Source organism: Bos grunniens, chromosome 2 (assembly GCF_055505025.1).
Source record: "Bos grunniens cultivar Pamir isolate PY7600 chromosome 2, Bosgru_T2T1.0, whole genome shotgun sequence".
Classification (NCBI taxonomy): Eukaryota; Metazoa; Chordata; class Mammalia; order Artiodactyla; family Bovidae; genus Bos; species Bos grunniens.
Window position 1 is genome coordinate 69,096,282 of NC_141166.1, and position 19,132 is coordinate 69,115,413.

The 19,132-nt window shown below is 34.8% G+C and overlaps 1 protein-coding gene across 4 annotated transcripts in view; it reads right to left on the minus strand.

Annotated features, from left to right (window-relative positions):
* Positions 1-19,132, minus strand: part of DPP10 (dipeptidyl peptidase like 10) — an 805,225-nt gene that overhangs the window by 41,121 nt on the left and 744,972 nt on the right. For all 4 annotated transcript variants that reach the window (XM_086367433.1, XM_086367444.1, XM_086367459.1 and 1 more), the window contains 4 exons: positions 13,987-14,078; positions 13,522-13,569; positions 9,885-10,006; positions 8,520-8,567 (listed from right to left, as the gene is read on the minus strand). In XM_086367433.1, the coding sequence (XP_086223559.1) occupies positions 8,520-8,567; positions 9,885-10,006; positions 13,522-13,569; positions 13,987-14,078 (310 nt within the window). The remainder of the gene's footprint in view (positions 1-8,519; positions 8,568-9,884; positions 10,007-13,521; positions 13,570-13,986; positions 14,079-19,132) is intronic.

Sequence of the window (19,132 nt, forward strand, 5' to 3'; positions counted from 1 at the left end):
ATGGTGAACTCTTTAATCCATAAATAACTATATGTGTATATACGTATATATTTGAGTCTTTAATTTCTTTTGGAAATGTTTACTTTCATTTTAGGAGACTGACACATTTATTACATGTATTATAGGATAGTTCTTAACTATCCTATATAGTTCTTAACAGTATTTTAAATGGTTATTTTGATCTATTTTTACATTTTGCATTGCCTTATAGTATATAAAATAGGTGATATTTGTATATTAAACTATAATCATGATAAATCCCTTCATTATATCTAAAATTATTATGAGTATATGTGGATTCCATATTTTTTATTTGATTTCTGTTTTGTTTACAAGTATATCTTCTGAAAATAAAGGTAAGTTTTTCACCTATATTTCTTTTTCTTGCCTTATTTCATTAAATCTTCTAATACAATTTACAATGAGGTAGTGATAGCAAACACTCTTTACTTTTACCCAGTCTTGGGAGAAATGCATTGTCTTCAACATCAAGTATTAATATGATATCAGTTTTAGTATTTTTGTAGATAACAATCATTAAGTTAAATCATTTATTTCTTCTTTTTCAGTTATTATTATTACCTTATTATTATTGTTTTCATTATAATTTTTTTCTAAATCCTTTGAGTTGTTGACAGAATAATATAGTAAGTTGCATTGATTAATTATTAAATGTCATTACCCTTTTATAAATTATTAGATTTGTGTTGCTTGTATTTAGTTAAGAAATTTTGCATCAATATTCTGAGAAAAATTTATTTTTTTGTCCTTGTTATATCTATGCTGACTTTGGAACCTGGTCAATGCTGGTTTTACATTTTCTGAGAGTTTGTGTGAGCTTGGTATTAGTACATTAAATATTGCTCAGAATGTACCAGTGAAGATACTGGTACTGGAATTTTCTTTTTAGGAAGAGTGGTAGTGGTGGTTTAGTTGCTCAGTCATGTCCAACTCTTGCAACCCCATGGCCTGTAGCCTGCCAGTCTTCTTCTCTGTCCATGGGATTCTCCAGGTAAGAATATTGGAGTGGGTTGCCATTTCCTTCTCTATGGGAAGAGTACTAACTGTGAATTAAAAATTTTAATAGATAATGGGATATTTATATATTATACATATTCTTTGAGTGGTTAGCAATTTTTCTTTTAAGAAATTTACCCATTTTCTAAGATGTCAAATTTACTACCATTAAAACTACTTATAACATTCCATTACTATCATCTACATCAAACATTTGTAGAAGCTGTTATTAACATCGTCTATTTCATTAGTGAAAATGATGGTGCACTTTCCCTTTTATGGCTTTATCTAAAATATTATCAATTTTACTTATTCTTCTAAGAAATCTTTTAGTTTTTATATGTTTTGTTTACTGTCAATCCATTTTCTATATCATTTATTTCCACTCTGACTGTATAATTTCCTTCCTTCCACTTACTTTCTATTCTTTAGCTCTTCTTTTTCTAGTTTTTTAAGGCAGACTCTTAGATGATTGATTTTAAAGATTTCCCTTTTTTATAAAATAAGAATTTAGAGACAAAAACCTGTTTCTAATCACGATGTTTTTGTTCTTGTTTAGTTGTGTCCAACTCTGTGACTTGCATGGACTCTTGCCTGTTAGGCTCCTCTGTCCATGGTATTTCCCAGGCAAGAAAACTGGAGTGGGTGGCCATTTCCTTATCCAGGAGATTTTAAGTATCCCTAAATTCAGATTAGTTGTGTTTTCATTTTCATTTGGCTCAAATATTTTCCAATTATTTTTCTAATAAGTAAATTCCTCTTTGATCTTTGTGTTATTTAAAGATGCAAGTCTGATGACAAAAGATTCTTGGTTTCTATTCTTCTTGATTCTTTATTTTGGCTTTACTTTTGAAGGATATTTTCAAAGTTTGTTTTTCTAGGTTGGTTTTGTTTTATTTTTGCTTTCCATTGGTATTCAAAAGATTTTTCTCCATTCTTTTTTTCTGATAAGAAGTCTGCAGTCATTCTTGGCTTTCTTACTATGTATATCATGTGTGGATGTCTTTTTAATTTTGTATCCTGCTTGAGGTTTGCTGAGCAATTTCATATTTTTCATCAGATTTGGATTTGGATGTTATTTCATCAAATATATTTTTCCATTCTGAGTTTAAAATATTATAGATATGGATATTAGCCTAAGTTAACTAGGCTCTGTTCATTTCTTTCATCATTTTTCTCTGTCTTGAAGTTTCTATAGATAATGTTTCAAACTCACTAATATTTTCTTCTGCAGTGTTTAATTTGCTTGCAATATTTTTCTGTAAAGTTTTAATTTCATATATTTAAACTTAAAATATATTCTATTTATTTTATTACTACATTCATTTTTTATTAATATCATTCAATATTTTTATAATTGCCCATTTATTGTACTCATCAGGGGATTCCATAATTTTCATCATATCTGAATCTGTCTCAATTCACTGGCTTTCTTTTTTCTAGCTAGTTACATTTATTAGCTTCTTTACATAACCAGTAATGTTTTATTGGATTCTAATCATTGTGATATTTATATTGTTGAGTTCTAAACATTGTTCTGTTCTTTTATAAATTGTTGGTCTTTGTTATAGCAGATGTTTAAGCTATTTGGAGGTCAGCTTAATTATTTAAAAGCTTTTAAAAATATTTTATTTAGTGTGAGTTTGAATGACCCTTGTTCTATGACTTGTTAAGCTATACTACAAAAGGCATGACTCTTCTGGGATCTCTTCTAAACATTCCAGTGTTCTGATTAGTTGGAACTTTAATATACCCCAGCATTGTGTGAGTTCTAGCTTTCCCAAGCACAAAGTATCTTCCTATGCATACTCAGCGAGGTATTTTCAGCAACAGATGATCCCCCACAGCTCTATGCAGATTCCTGGTGTTCTTTCTCTGCCTCCAGGGAATCTGTTCCAGTGTTATCTACCCTCCCAACATTCTAAAAGCTTCAACCCTTCAGAGTTTAATTTCTGTCTCCATTGTTTCTGAGGTACTCTTATACACTTATTTCATTCTTCCTCATTACACTGGATTTCAGAAAATAACTCTGGCCGGAAAGCCAGGGCAATTGCCACATTAATCTCATTGGTTTCCTTTCATTCAGGAATCAGGACCCTATCATAACTACTGTCCCACGTTTGAAAGGTGTTATTTCATGTATTTTACACAGCTTTTAAAAAAAAATTATTTTATTTTATTTTATTTTCTGTCTTTTGGCTAAGAGGCCATGTTTACTTCCATGTACTCTGTGGCCAGGTAAGAATATTTATTTTTGATTGTCAATGGCTTATCATTGATACTTTATTGTTAAATACAATTTCCTTAGAATGAAACATAAGGCTTTCATGATCTGGCTCCAGCCTGCCCTGTAGCCTATATCTTTTGTTTTTATCTTAAATGTTTTGTTCCAGCCACATTGAACAATTTTTATCTTGCAAATATAAATATTTCATGTGTCATGATTGTGCATTCACATTCTTTCTTCCAGAAATGCTTTCCACTGATTTCCCCCCCTCTTTTTTTTGAAAGGTGCACACTTCTACCAGAGAAATTATTTTATTCTATTACAAGTATTACATTTTCTGATTCTTGCTTTGGACTGAGAATTCTGCGTGAATTCCAGACACATCAAACCACCTCTCCTGTAAATAAGTATCACTTTCTATAATACGAATTTGGGAAATTAGCTGATTCCAGAGATTTCTTCTATCGACTTAATATAAAAAATTTCTGATTTTTAAATAATAGTATATTTTCAAGGAATCTATCCCAAACACTCAATTATAAAATTTAAAGTGTGAACATTTCAACTTTATATACTTTCGTTAAGGATTCAGAATTTATAATGTTTAAGACCTGTCATAAAAATGCACTTAATAAACCTAATCATAGATAAAAGCATTCATTTTGGATTCAAAAGAAATCATCTGATATTTGTTAACTACATAAGCAGCAGTTTTTACAGACTGTTAAATTTTTCCTTTACACCTTTAACTAGAAGTCATCTTATTGGATAAGGATTTTTAAAGTGGAAAATATGTTTATTGTATTAAAATGATTAGTTGACTAAATGAGTTAGAGGTATTGATATGAGTGTAATATATGAATAATTTATCATGGTTCTTTTTTATTACCAAAAATGAACAGGAAAAATTAAATTACATAAGAGGTAGCTGAAAATTTTACTTCTAAATCAAAGGATATTTATCTGCTCATGGGAAAAAATCAATCCATGGTCACAGAGAAATAAAATTCTATTTAAGGAAAAAATACAGAAGATAATAAAGTCATTTTCAAAAGCAAACAATTTTTTCATGATATTTTCAGAAAACATATTTCATACAAAGTTTTGTGAAACTTTATAAAGAGAAGACACTATTAAGACACGATATAATTGTGGGATTGAGGAAGAAAAGAGGATAAAGTGAGAACAGAAAATTGGGAAGAAGGAAAAGAGGGAAAGATAAGAAAGTAGAAAGGAAGTATAAGGAGGGATGAGAAGAAAGATATACAATATAGAGAAAAGAAGAAAGGAAAGAGACTAAAAGTAAATTAAAGTAAAAGAAATAAAGCATAAATGAATAATTAAGGGGAAAAATGAAAATATAAAAGAGGAAAAGAATCATAGAAATATAAGACAAAGGACTTTTGAAAGACTAAGTAAAATGTTGCATATTTATACATTTTCCAAGTCACTGAACATGTTAATGAAGGGTTTCTTTTTCATTTTAAAGGTAATATATGTTCATTGTAGAAAATTAGGAATGTACTCAAGAAAAGAGAACAAAAAAATCACCTGAAAGGCTGCCACATAAATGCAAGACTTTTTACTGTTTGCAAATGTTGTCTTCCAGAATTTTTATATGCATTTTTAAGTACTTTTTTTAAAGTGGCATAAGTATTTGAATTGCACAATCATTTAGAAATATAACTTAAACAGTTTTGAATAATTGACTTTTAAAAACATATTTTTATTTTTAATCCTAGTGGGGAACTAATGGCAACTTTACTAGAACAATTTGATGAAATTTTAATAAAGGACCATTTATAAATATAGGAAAATGGCACAGGGATCATAAGGGATAGTACCACGACCCAGGCTCATGACAGTGGTTTGGTGTGTAGGTCAGAGAGAGCAGTTACTTGGAGATGGTTGCATGAAAGACCCACCGTGACTTTCACCCAACAGTCACAGCAGCCTGGGTAACTCCACAGGGATAATGCTGGAGAAATACAGACTCCAAAGTCACTTTTCTGCCTCTCTTCAGTCACCTGTAGGATTTGCGTTAGCTGAATCCAATTGGCAGTAAATAGCTGCAGAACTTAAGTCATCAAAACAACATCTTTCTTGGGTAGAGACCATGGGAGAGAAAAAACAGTTAAGAGTGGCTCTGAAAAGATTAATGAAAGATATTCAGAACACAAATTAATACGCCATTAAAGTTTATTTACAAATCCCACCTTTCATTATTTGTGGGTTTTTTTTCACTATTATCAGTAGTACATCTGTAATTTTCTCTATTTAGAATTATCTTCTCAGTGTAAACCAATAAAAAAGAAAAATATAGGGTAAATAGATACAAAAGATTTAATGCTTATGGCTATTTTTTTCCAAAAGATTTACTGTAATTTATATTTCTACCAGCAAGTTATAAGAGCCTCATTAGCAATGTAAATTTTTTGATATTATTAATTTGTTAGGAAAAAAATATTTGGTAGTGTTTTACTTTGCATCTTTGGATAACCGGTGAGTTTAAAGGGTTTTCACATTTGTTTTTTATTTTCATTTTTTCAATGTACTTTTGATGCTTTATTGTACTTCTCGTGGTCCCCAAATGAGTTATGACTAATTCATTCATTTAGCAGGGGCTTCCCTGGCGACTCAGATGGTAAAGAATTTGCCTGCAACACAGGAGACCTAGGTTCCATCCCTGGGTTGGGAAGATCCCTTGGAGAAGGGAATGGCTACCCCCTCCAGTATTCTTGCCTGGAGAATGGACAGAGGAGCCTGGTGAGTTACAGTCCATGGGGTTGAAAAGAGTCAGACTTAACTGAGCCTCTAACTTTTCACTTAGTTTAATAAAGATTAACCTGAAGATCCATTAACCCAAAAACTTAATTACAATCAAATTTAAATTTTATATAAATAAATAGTTGTCTTTAGAAAATAAAATTAAGAACCTGATCACTGTTTACAGTCCATTTATTTTCTTGATCTTGAGACTAACAGAATTATAAATGAGAAAATATGAAAGATTTGCCTGAGACAAAAGTGTGTCACAATTTGTAACAAAAGTTATTAGACAACAACATCCACTTTTAACAATAGGATATAATTAATTAAATTCAGGTTGGAAATTTTAAAAAAGTTATCATTTTGGCAGAATATGCAATGTAACACAAATAGTTGTTTATCAAGTAATTCCTATGTTGTAAATATAGCTCATCCTCACAGAAAATTCATTTGCTAGTTTTTTACAAGGAAATAGATTCTATGAGATTATACCCACAAAAGATATGTGACAGACTCACTTTATACACTAATTTTTATATCTGTGAAATTCAATCTTCTTTCCATTTTATCAAATATATTGCCCTTATTATCATTATTGTTGCTCTCAGTGTTAATATTCAACAGATTTAATATGCTTACCATAATCTTTTTAGGATTTACACTGATAAGTAGAAACCAGAAGATGTGCTAAATGATTTCCAAAATCACACAAAACTCCATTCGCTATTTAGAAGTTTTGTCTTTTTCATTGAGGCTGGATGTCTCCATATGGTGATATTTGAAAAGTGTAAACACTCTTCCTCTGTCCTCTAAAAATTGTATTTGTCCTTCAGCATTACATTTTTATATTATCTCTCCTTTAAGTCAAAGCATTTAAGTAAGATTCATACCTAAGAACTGATGCTAAAGCTGAAACTCCAATACTTTGGCCACCTCATGTGAACGAAGAGTTGACTCATTGGAAAAGACTCTGATGCTGGGAAGGATTGGGGGCAGGAGGAGAAGGGGACGACAGAGGATGAGATGGGTGGATGGCATCACTGACTCGATGGACATGAGTTTGAGTGAACTCCAGGAGTTGGTGATGGACAGGGAAGCCTGGTGTGCTGCAGTTCATGGGGTCGCAGAGTTGGACACAACTGAGCGACTGAACTGAACTGAACTGATGTCATGAGAGAGACAAAAACAATATAATAAGCTTTACAGTGATGATCATAAACCCTATTCTGGAGTCAGCATGTCTTATTTGATTCCCACCTGTGCTATCTATTATATTAGAGTGACTCTCTCCAAGTTTTTTAACCTTTTTGGGACTCAATTTCCTCATCTATAAAAGCGGGTGATGCAATTAACAATATCAGGGGTGTTCTGAGGAGTAAATGTGTTAATAAATATAAGCCTCAATTACAATAGATTATGGGATTCCCTATAATCAAGAGCTCAGTTGGTAAAGAATCCACCTGCAACACAGGAGACCCAGGTTCGATTCCTGGGTTAGGAAGATCCGCTGGAGAAGGGGTAGGCTACCCATTCCAGTATTCTTGGGCTTCCCTTGTGGCTCAGCTGGTAAAGAATTCACCTGCAACGTGGGAGACGTGAGTTCGATCCCTGGGTTGGGAAGATCCCCTGGAGAAGGGAAAGGCTACCCACTCCAGTATTCTGGCCTGGAGAATTCCAGGCTATATACCGTATAGTCCATGGGGTTGCAAAGAATCAGACATGACTGAGAGACTAAGTTTCACAATAGATTATAATAGTCTATGATAAATCATTACAGCATGAGGGTATTGATTAAATAAAAATTTTAAATGAAAGAAGGAAAAGAAGGATAGATGAAAATAAGGAAAAAAAGAGTCAGGAAGTAATTTGGCTATTCAGTTTTCAGATCAGCTCAATCGTGTTTGTGCTTATACTCTTTACTGTTAAAGTTCTTAAATACATTGACCACATCTTACTAGCAATGAACACCCAGTCTCTGCCATATGTCCTAATAAAGTCTTCACTCAATAGATAATGGACAATTTAATAAATATATAAAAACATAAATGAATATGTAAAACTAGTCATGGATAACTAAAATAAATAGGATATAAAATATATGAAACAATATATTTTTCATATTTTTTTTCTAAAATAAGTGTGTTGATCTGGAGAAATAGTCTGCATGAGGTTCAAGAAAGAATAAACCAGAGCCCTAATGGGTCAATAGACTGAAACGTACCTAAATGAACTTCATCAATCACTCCTCAGTCAATTTAGATACAGGAGATACTCCATTTCGGGCATACATTGATAAGATCCAACTCCAATTATAAGGCAGCCCGACCTATTTGCTTTATTATTTCTCTTACACACACAATGTCATATTGATGGTACCTATGCCTCTTTCCCCAATCTGAGGGCTCCTTTGAAGAAGGTTCTATAGAGTACAAAACTCAGAATGAATAAGATCATATCAAAGACTGATGCCAACCATGATTCTGCATTGTTGTGTTCATGTACTTACTTGCTGGGTTGTCTGTGCTATGTAGGCTGACCACTGGAACCCCTGGACCTGGATTTTAGAAATATATGTAGAAACATTTTAAAGACATCTAAATAATAACTGTTGGAAGGCTAGATGACAGAATTCTTTTTTTCCACATGTAAGCATTTCATAGTTAAAACATAATGAAATAGAAATCAGATTATTAGATTTCACTCCTTTCTATGCATATTTTATTCAGAAAAGTAAAAACATATGGGGAAATAAACTATTTACAAGATTATTGCTAAGATCCTCCCTTCTCTAAAATGCCATATACATCAGTATTTCTATGGTTTTAGCCAATCTAATGCACCCTACTGTCTTTTTCTCTAGTCTTTAATAGAATAGTCACTGATCTGTCAGTTGATTCCCAAACCTGTGACCTTTTACCCTCTCATCCAAGATTAAATTCTATTTACCACTCAGCCAAGAAAGAAAGAATGCATGCATATTAGAAATATTCTATCCACAAGACAAATTAAATTTCAGAGCTAATCTTATATTAATTTAAAAATATATTAACTGGAATATTATTTCAAATACACTGGACAATTCAGGTGTAACTATAAGATGTTATCTTGAAACTTCACTGCTCTAATGAACTCTATTTGGAGGCTAAATGGTTTTTCTCTGGTGTCATCAAACAAGTACTTCTCTTTTTTGATTAATTAAGGTGTCAAGAGAAAAAAATAATGAAAAAGAGCAAGTATTGGTCTATTCCTCATGGTATCTTAAAACAGGACTGCACAAGATACCAGCTAAAGCTGTAACACTCAATCCATTGCATTATAAGAGGATATCTCCCATTTCATCAGAGTATCCTATTAAAGGTACAATGATTCCTACTAGTACAACCTAGACATACTATACCACTAGGTAAGACTTAGCATACTATTATCATATAGAAGAAATAACTGGGGTGAACACACTTTCTCAAAATTTAAGGAGGCTAGACCCAAAGAATTAACAACAAAGCCATTTCTTAACAACAAAGCCATTATTTCAACAAGTATTGCTTTTCCTAAAGTCTAGGTAAATTAGTTTATTATTCTAGGATGACTTTGCTAATGTAAATGTTTATCACTTTTTAAAAATATTCATATAAAATAGCACGTATTGATCATGTACCTGTATATATACTGACTTACTCCCAATTTTTGTCTTTTAAATAAAGTAATGGATAAAATTTATATCACAAAAACCCTTATTTATTACTTTTTAACAAAAACTTGTGTAAACAAGGAATATAAAATCATAGATCGAGGGTAATCATTACTACTGATAGTAATAGATACTGATCAAACAAAATTGATAAAATAAATTTTAACAGAAATCAACTATTACCTTTACAGAGTAATAAGAAATGTTGATTCATGGGACTAAAACTGGCATCAAAATATGTGCATTGTTCTTTCATAAAATTACATGAAATGCATTGACGATTCAATAAGCCTTCAGTAGAAGCACTGGGGAAAGAAGAAGAAAGTGAGAAATACTACTGTTCCATGTACTTAAATGTGTGGTATCATTATTTTAATATTAACATAAAGAAGTTACAGTATTACTTACATTGAAGTTCCTCATAAATTATCACTTATCATAAAAATGCAAAGTCAATTTCCATTACTAATGTTATGACATACACATTTTTCTTCTCAGTAAAAAAATTAAAATTACAAACACATATACATATGTAGCATGTATATAGTTATATATGCCTTAAAGAAACTGACTTTCCCAGGACTCAATATAACTTATTCTTAGTTATATTTTTATAGATATTTTTTTGTAAAGTCTAAAAAGAAATTACCCACACAGACAAGCATAGTCACTAGCAATAATATTAGTTGAGAGAACTAATAAATTATGAATAATCATAAATTATCTGTGCTGCTAGACAAAAACACTGCTAATGATACATTTTTTAAAACTTGGCTGGACAAAATATTCTCAGTTTCATTTTGGAATAAAACACATAGTACACTATACTTCACGAAGTCACAACTTCACACTTGAAACATTTTGGGTTCATTATAAACCCAAATTTTCCTTTACACCCAAAGTGATCAATATAATAGGCATTTAAACGCATTAGCTAGTTTCATCCTTATGATAAATCATAGCCTTTTTTTTTTTCTTTTAAACTGTGGTAAAACAACATTTACCATTTTAGCCAGTTTTCAAGTATATGGTTTATTTCAGTCACAATATTGTACAACTATTGCCACCGAGAGACTATGAATGTGTGGCAATCACACACAGAATTTAACTTTTCTCTCTCTACTCTGTCATATAATTTTTAAGATCCAAGTTCCCTAAAAAATTTATATTTGTATTTTCTCATTATTTAGATTATGAAATTACTAAAAACAAAGAAAAGCATACTTTGAGACAAAATTATGACACTGAATATGGTAGCAATTCTGATTCTGTTAATCCCATAGATTAAATCAACCAATTAATATTTTTATGGACCTGGACAAGACAATGATTGAGTTTTTTGGGTTAAACACTAACATTATAGTCAAGTCAACTGGCACTTGATGAGCCATTTAAAGAAAAATTTATTGGTTGTAAATTTTCATTATAACCCAGTCTTCTACAGTAGTGTAGGCCATAGATATATTGACTGTTGTACTGCTTTGCCTCAATCACTAGAGATGTGTGTGTTCTCATTTGCTTCAGTCATGTACAGCTTTTTGTGACCCCATGGCCTATAGCCCTTCAGGCTGTCTGTCCATGGGGATTCTCCAGGCAAGAATACTGGAGTCGGTTGCCATGCCCTTCTCCGGGGGATCTTCCCGATGCAGGGATCAAATCCGTGTCTCTTACATGTCCTACATTGGCAGGCAGGTTCCGTACCACTAGTCCCACCTCGGAAACCCATAAGTGTGTTACTCGTTCAGTCATGTTCGACTCTTTGTGACCCCATGGATTGTAGCCTGCTAGGCTTCTCTGTCCATGAAATTCTCCAGGTAGGAATACTGGAGGAGGTTGCCATTTCCTTCAAAGGGGATCTTCTTGACCCAGGAATCCATCCCAAATCTCCTGCACTGAAGGCAGATTCTTTACTGTCTGAGAAGCCCATAGGACAAGCACACAAATCTAAGAACTCATTATTACTCAAATCACATTTTTAGGCTAATAAAAGGAGAAGAGGATGAGGCAGCTCCATTAGCTGAACTTAGCCAAATGTAATTTTCTGACACTCATTTTTCTTTAAGAGTTTTACAAAATGGGGGAAATAAAATATCAGTCAAGTATTTCTATCTCTCTAAAGGATTATTCTTGACTGCCAATATTAACCACAATATAAGTTTTAAGAAAGATAAGTTTTAGGTAACCAAAACTAGAAAGTGACCAATACTTTAATCAAGATGTCTAAGCTAAAATTAGAATCAGTCTCTTTAAATAAATAGCTGTTCTTCCTTTGGAAGTCATTAGAATTGAAAACATGTGTTCCAGACTCTAAGAGAGAAAAACAAAGAATGTGAAAATGACATATTGCGATATGTGATTAAAACGAGGAGCAGCTCACTTCAGATGACAGTGATTTATGCATAAATAAGAGTGTGTGAGTGAATTAGAGTGAGTAAGGGTACTTGAAACATGCATTTTTGCTCTCAAAGGAAAGTCTAGGCTACTTGGTAAGAATCACTGGTGACACTGCTTCAAACATGATGAATTTCCACTGAGAATATGCCATGGCAGTTTTGACACTTTAAAAATGGATCTGTGAAACAGAAATTAGAAAGGATATATGAAGTCTAGAATTAATAAGTTGCTTGCCAGACAAAAATGAAAGTCATTCTTGGGAAGCCCTGGTGAAAGCTTTCTGAGTGAGGAGGCATTTTTAATACTAAATAGGTATGACCTTAAACCCTTTTATGAATATAGCTTTTCCTCTGGGAAAATTGGAGAGATGAAAATAGTCCCTGTCCACAGCTCTATTTTAGTAAGCAAGGGCCATGGCTGGCTTAAATAGCAATCTATGGATTTTACACATTCTGAGAGTGGGGAGAGAAAAACTGCCACTTGATCTACTCTACTAAATGTCCACAATGCTTTAATTTGTTCAGGGATAAATCACATGTGTACAGTATTGCATATGTGCTTAGTCCTTCAGTCATTTCTGACTCTTTGCAACCCCGTGGACTATAGCCCACCAGGCTCCTCTGTCCATGGGATACTCCAGGCAAGCATACGGAATGGGTAGCTATTCCCTTCTCTAGGGGATCTTCCTAACCCAGGGATCGAACCTGGGTATCCTTCATTGCAGGTAGATTCTTTACCATCTGAGACACCAATTCAGTTCAGTTCAGCTGCTCAGTCCTGTCCAACTCTTTTTGATCCCATGGACTGCAGCATGCCAAGCTTCCTTGTCCACCATCCTGCCCAGAGCTTGTTCAAACTTATGTCCATCGAGTTGGTGATGCCATCCAACCATCTGATCCTCTGTTATCCCCTTCTCCTCCTGACTTCAAACTTTCCCAGCATCAGGGTCTTTTCTAGTGAGTCAGTTTTTCACATCAGGTGGCCAAAGTATTGGAGCTTCGGCTTCAGAATCAATGAATATTTAGAATTGATTTCCTTTAGGATCGACTGGTTTGATCAGGGAAGGCCTCATATACTGAAAACTTTAAATGAGGCATAGCAGAATGAAAAGCTATTTGGGAAATAAGGAAATGCTAGTGGTATGTGTCATTCAGAGACGCAAGCCTCAAAAAAAAAAAAAAAAAAAAGATATTTTGAAAAGATAAAAACAAGTGAGGGAAAAATAAAGGAGGAATAAGATGGTCTCCACTCCAGTTGCAAACCTTTAGGCTCACAATGGTCTAGAGATGAGGTTTTGTCATACTGAGTTGGCTCTCTCCTAGTCATACCAAAAACGCAACTTCAGATCTTTCCATCCTATGATTATGCTGTGTGGATGGCCCCTGAGTAACCAACCTGTGCAGGAAGGTCCTCTCACACTGCTTACCTGTACAGCTGCCTCCCTCTGGGAGATGACTCGGTGCTCAGAAAGTAACTGCCCATGAAAAAAAAACAACACAAACCTCAGGCACCAATCAATTTTTGCAACACTGAGTTTTCACTTGAATTTTCCAACTACCAAAGAATAGGCAAGAGCTTTTCTATTATTCAACAGCAGGGCTTTGATCCATTTGGGAAACTTCTTTTCTTAAAATGTTGTCATACATTTTTTTCTATGGTCTCTCACAATCTCTCTGAGTGTGACTCTGTGTGTGTGTGCATGCATGTGTCTGTGCAAATGTGTCTGTGTAAGCATCTTTCTGGGTGAAGCTGCAGGAGAGTCTTAAAGGTTGTTTTTTACATGGCCAGGCTACTTGGATTAGGACCATGGTAAGCAAAAATAAATCTGGCAGATAGGATTGCATTTAACAACACTGACTTCCAACTTGACTAGAGAATCAAAAACGCTCACATTTTTTGTGTAGTTTCATCATACGCCAGGATCTTTACCACTTCCCAGTTTCCTGATGTCAGATGCCGCACGGTAATTTGCTCACTTTTACTCTGCAAAGAAATAGAAAATATTGATTTCCCTTTTATTTAAATAGCATCTGTCTGGTCAATACCAAAGTGCTAACTGCCCCTGTCACTTTTAATTCTTTAGTTCTCAGTTAACATTGAGTTTCTTGTTTTTAATCTCAAGAATGAATACACATTCACATAACCATAGTTACAGGCAAGACAGTACCTTTATTCCTATGTTGTAGGAAAATAATTCACAAAACATCTCCACATAGGACTACATGGGTAGCATCACCTTGACATAGGAAGTCATCTTGGCATTTAGTATAGACACAGGACTTTGATAACGTTAATCTAAATGATCGACAGCTAAACGGTTTGAATAGCTTTGAATAAAACTTTTAGAACAAACTTCATTTCAAATAGATTTTAAGTGTTATATACTTTTAACCTTTGCAGCATGTGTACTGAGAATAATACTGATAGATTTGCTATTTTCACTCAATAATTTACTTCTGAGATTAATTCATGTTGATACTTGTAGACATAGTTTATTTTCACTGCTATATGGTAATTTATTGTATGCATGAATACAGAAAAATTTATTTTTTGATATTTGAGTTTTTCCAAATTTTTGCTCTTTAAAACAAGTTGTCTGTGAACTACTTTATTAATGTCTCCTTGTGCATGTGGCAGGGTTTTCCTGAGACAAACGCTGGTAAGTGGGAAAACTCCTGGAGGGACCACAGAGAAGATGGTGGAGGAGTAAGACGGGGAGATCACCAGTCTCCCGCCAAATACATAAAAACTCATCAAGATATGGAGCAACTCCTACAAAGCAATCTCTAGGTGACAGCAGAAGACCCCAGGCCTCCAGAGGGACAGGCTAAGCTCTCTGAAATGAGGTAGGAGAGAGAAAGGAGCCAAAAGGGAAAAGACAGAGAACTTCTGGGCAGGAACTTGTACCCCAGAGGAGGGTGGGAGCCATGAAACAGAAGTTCCCATGCAACAGGGAAACTCCCTCACAGATAGGCCCAAAGGGGAGCTACGAAGTCTTGGAAAATCAGGGACTTCTGCTGCTGCTACTGCTGCTGCTGCTAAGTTGCTTCAGTCATGTCCGACTCTGTGCAACCCCATAGACGGCAGCCCACCAGGCTCCCCTGTCCCTGGGATTCTCCAGGCAAGAACACTGGAGTGCGTTGCCATTTCCTTCTCCAATACATGAAAGTCAAAAGTGAAAGTGAAGTCTCCGAGTCATGTCTGACTCTTCGCGACCACCTGGACTACAGCCTACCAGGCTCCTCTGTTGATGGGATTTTCCAGGCAAGAGTACTAGAGTGGGGTGCCATTGCCATCTCCAAATCAGAGATTTGGAGGGCAGTAAACAGAGAAAGCTGTACTTCTCAATTCGTTAACAGCTCATGGACTGTGACCCCAAACAGACAGCAGGCTTGGGAACCGAGAGTGGTGTGGCATACAAACCCAGCCAGCACACACAACCCTTGCAGCACAGAGGGCAGTCCCAGGTAGCAAGTGTGATGGGGCAGATGAACCTAGCTAGAAAGTAGTACACAGGGCAGGCCCAGGTACCAAGCAGACAAACACAGCCTGCGCAAAGGGCAGGACTAGGGTTCCCATAGTGGGAAGGCATACAAACTTGGGCAGCGCACACAACCCTCCCAGCACAGCTGGAAGAACAACCCCCACGACAAAGAGTGCAGGCAGTGAGACGAAACAGGTGTACACAAACCTCGTGACGCAGAGGGTGGACCTTGGGAACTGAGAGTCAAGTGCACACAGCCCTGCGACACAGAGGATGAGCTTAGGGGGCTGAGGGAATCCCACACAAGTCGCGGCGACGCAGAAGGATCCACACAAGCACCTACCTAGGAAGTTTCTGCCAGCAGTGCAGGGTGGGACAGGGGAACTGAATCACCAGCAATGATCCCAGGGACATGTAGGCTGCACTGCATGTATGCTGAGAGAGACACTTTGAAGCAGCTGTGAAAATAGACTCGCACGACTGAAGCAACTTAGCAGGAGCAGCAGCAGCAACACTGCAAAAGCTAGGACTGCCCAAAGGCAAACTTAACCCACAGACACTCCAAAATCTACTCCTGGAAACGGCACTGCCCTTGAGAAAGACAAGATCCAGCTCCATCAACCGGAACACAGGCACAAGCTCCACCAACCAGGAAAACATCACAGGACACTAAGCCAACCCCATCCACAGAGGCAAACTGCACAACCAACAACTACTACCTTGAAAACCCTTTTTAATTTTTTTTTTCCTTTTTCACTTTTTTCTCTTATAAATCACACCATTTATTCCCCCAATATATCTCCACCTTCACACTAGCATTTAGCGGTGTTGTGTTTTCCTCTTTTTTATCTTGTTATTAAAAAAAAAATCTTTTTAAGATTTTTTTCTTCTTATAAATCACACTGCTTATTCCCCAACATATTTCCACTATCACATTAGCTTTTTGCAATGCTGTGTTTTCCTTGTTAAAAAATTAATAATAATTTTAAGATTTTGTTTCCTTTTTTTCTTATAAATCATATGGTTTATCCCCCCTACATATTTCCACCTCCCTATTAGCCTTCTGCAGTTCTGTAGAGTTTTCCTCTTTGTGTTTTCTGTCAAGAAAAAAAAAGCAAGAACAAATTCATTTTAGGTTTTTTTTTTTCTTTTTTCCTCCTCACTTTTTTTTTTTTTTAATTTTATTTTCTTTTTTCTTGATGAGTTTTTTGGATTTTGTTTTGGATACATTCATCTGCTTTTCCTACTGTTCTTTACTGGCTGTAGGAATATATATATATATATATATTCCTGAATATACATATATATTATATAAAATATATTTTTTCCCACACATGTCTGTTCATCTTTGCTTTTCTATTTTTTCTTTTCTCTCTTTCTCTTTTTATTTTTTAGTCCTCCCTCTTCTCCATCCCTTCTTTTTCTTTTTTCCCACCCTTCTCCTATTTCTTTTTCCTCTCTTTTTTTATTCTCCCTTTTTTCCCTCACTCTGCTTTCACCAAGTTAAATTGTTGAGCTCTCTATGCTATATTCCCCAATTGGCCTTCTGCTTGTGCTCAGATTATCAGACTGAGAATCAGTTAACTCTTCTTTCAGTTGGTTGATATCACCTCTGGTTTCCCTGGCTCACCAAGTCAATCTCTTGTACTTTTTTTCTTTAGAACGCTTTGGTTGTAACTGTATATGTGGAAGTGTGTATGTATAAGTCCCAGTATTTCTGTAATTACCTACTTTATCTCCTCCCACTAGAACACAGGCACAAGTCACCCAACAAGAAATCAACACAAACCACCCAACTAACATTTCCCTCCAAGGGCAAAAATCAAAAAAAAGAAGTAATACAACCCTAAAGTTTGGGAAAAGGAGACCTCAAATGGACCAATTTAGAAAAAAAAAATGATGATGATGAAAAGACAGAGAAATAAAACACAAATGAAAGAGCAAGGTAGAAACTCAAAAGACTAAATAAATAAAGAGGAAACAAGTAAGCTCCCTGAAAGAAAATTCAAAATAATAATAGTAAAGATCCTCCCAAGACTTAAAAATAGAATGGAGAAAATGAAAGAAGCATTTAACACAGTTAATACAATGACCAAGGACATACAAGAAATACAGAATAAGCAGAGATGAATAACACAATTACTGAAATTAAAAATATACTAGAAGGATCCAATAGCAGAATAACAGGCAGAGGAATGGATAAGTAAGCTGGAGGATAGAGTGGTGAAAATAACTGCTGAAGATCAGAATAAAGAGAAAGGAATGAAAAGAATTGAGGAAAGCCTCAGAGACCTTTGGGACAATATTAAACATACCAATATTTGAGTTATAGGGGTCCCAGAGGAAGAAGAAAAAAAGAAAGGCACTGAGAAAATTTTTGAAGAAATTATAGTTGAAAACTTCCCCAACATGGGAAATAATCAAGTCCAAGAAGCGTAGAGAGTCTCCTACACGATGAACCCAAGGAGAAACACATCAAGACAAAGATTAAGCACAAAAAAAGAATATTAAAAGCAGCAAGGGAAAAGCAACAAGTAATATACAAGAGAAAACCCATATGATTAACAGCAGATCTTTCAGCAGAAACTCTACAGGCCAGAAGGGAAAGGCAAGATATATTTAAATTACTGAAAGAGAAAGTCCTACAACCACAATTACTCTACCCACCAAAGGTCTCATTCAATATTGATGGAGAAGTCAAAAGCTTTACAGACAAGGAGAAATTAAGAGAATTCACCAACAAACCAGCCTTGCAACAAATACTAAAGGGACTTACATAGCCAATAAACACAAGAGAAAGGAAAAACTTACAAAAACAAACCCAAAATAAAAAAAAAAATGCCAATAGGAACATATGTATCAATAATTACCTTAAATGTAAATTGATTAAATGCACCAACCAAAAGATACAGACGGACTGAATGGATACAAAAACAAGACCCATATATATGCTGCCTACAGGAGACCCACTTCAGACCTAGGGACACATACAGACTGAAAGTAAAAGGCTGGAATAAGATGTTCCATGTGAATGGAAACCAAAAGAAAGCTGGAGTGGCAATCCTTATTTCAGACAAAATAGACTTTAAAATAAAGAACATCATAAGAGAAAAAGAAGGACACTACATAATGATCTAGGGATTAATCCAAGAAGAAGACATAGCAATTGTAAATATCTGTGCACCCAACATAGGAGCACCTCAATACATAAGGCAAACTAACAGACATAGGAGGAGAAATCAACAGCAACACAATAATAGTAGGGGACTTTAACACCGCACTGTCATCAATGGACAGATCATCAAAACCAAGAATCATTAAGGAAACACAAACCTTAAATGAAACATTAGACCAAATGGGCCTAATTGATATCTTCGGGACTTTTCATCCAAATACAGAAGAATACACTTTCTTCTCAAGTGCACATGGAACATTCTCAAGGATAGACCACATCTTGGACCACAAATCAAGTCTCAGTAAATTTAAGAAAATTGTAATTGCATCAAGTATCTTCTGACTATAATGCTATGAGACTAGATATCAACTACAGGAA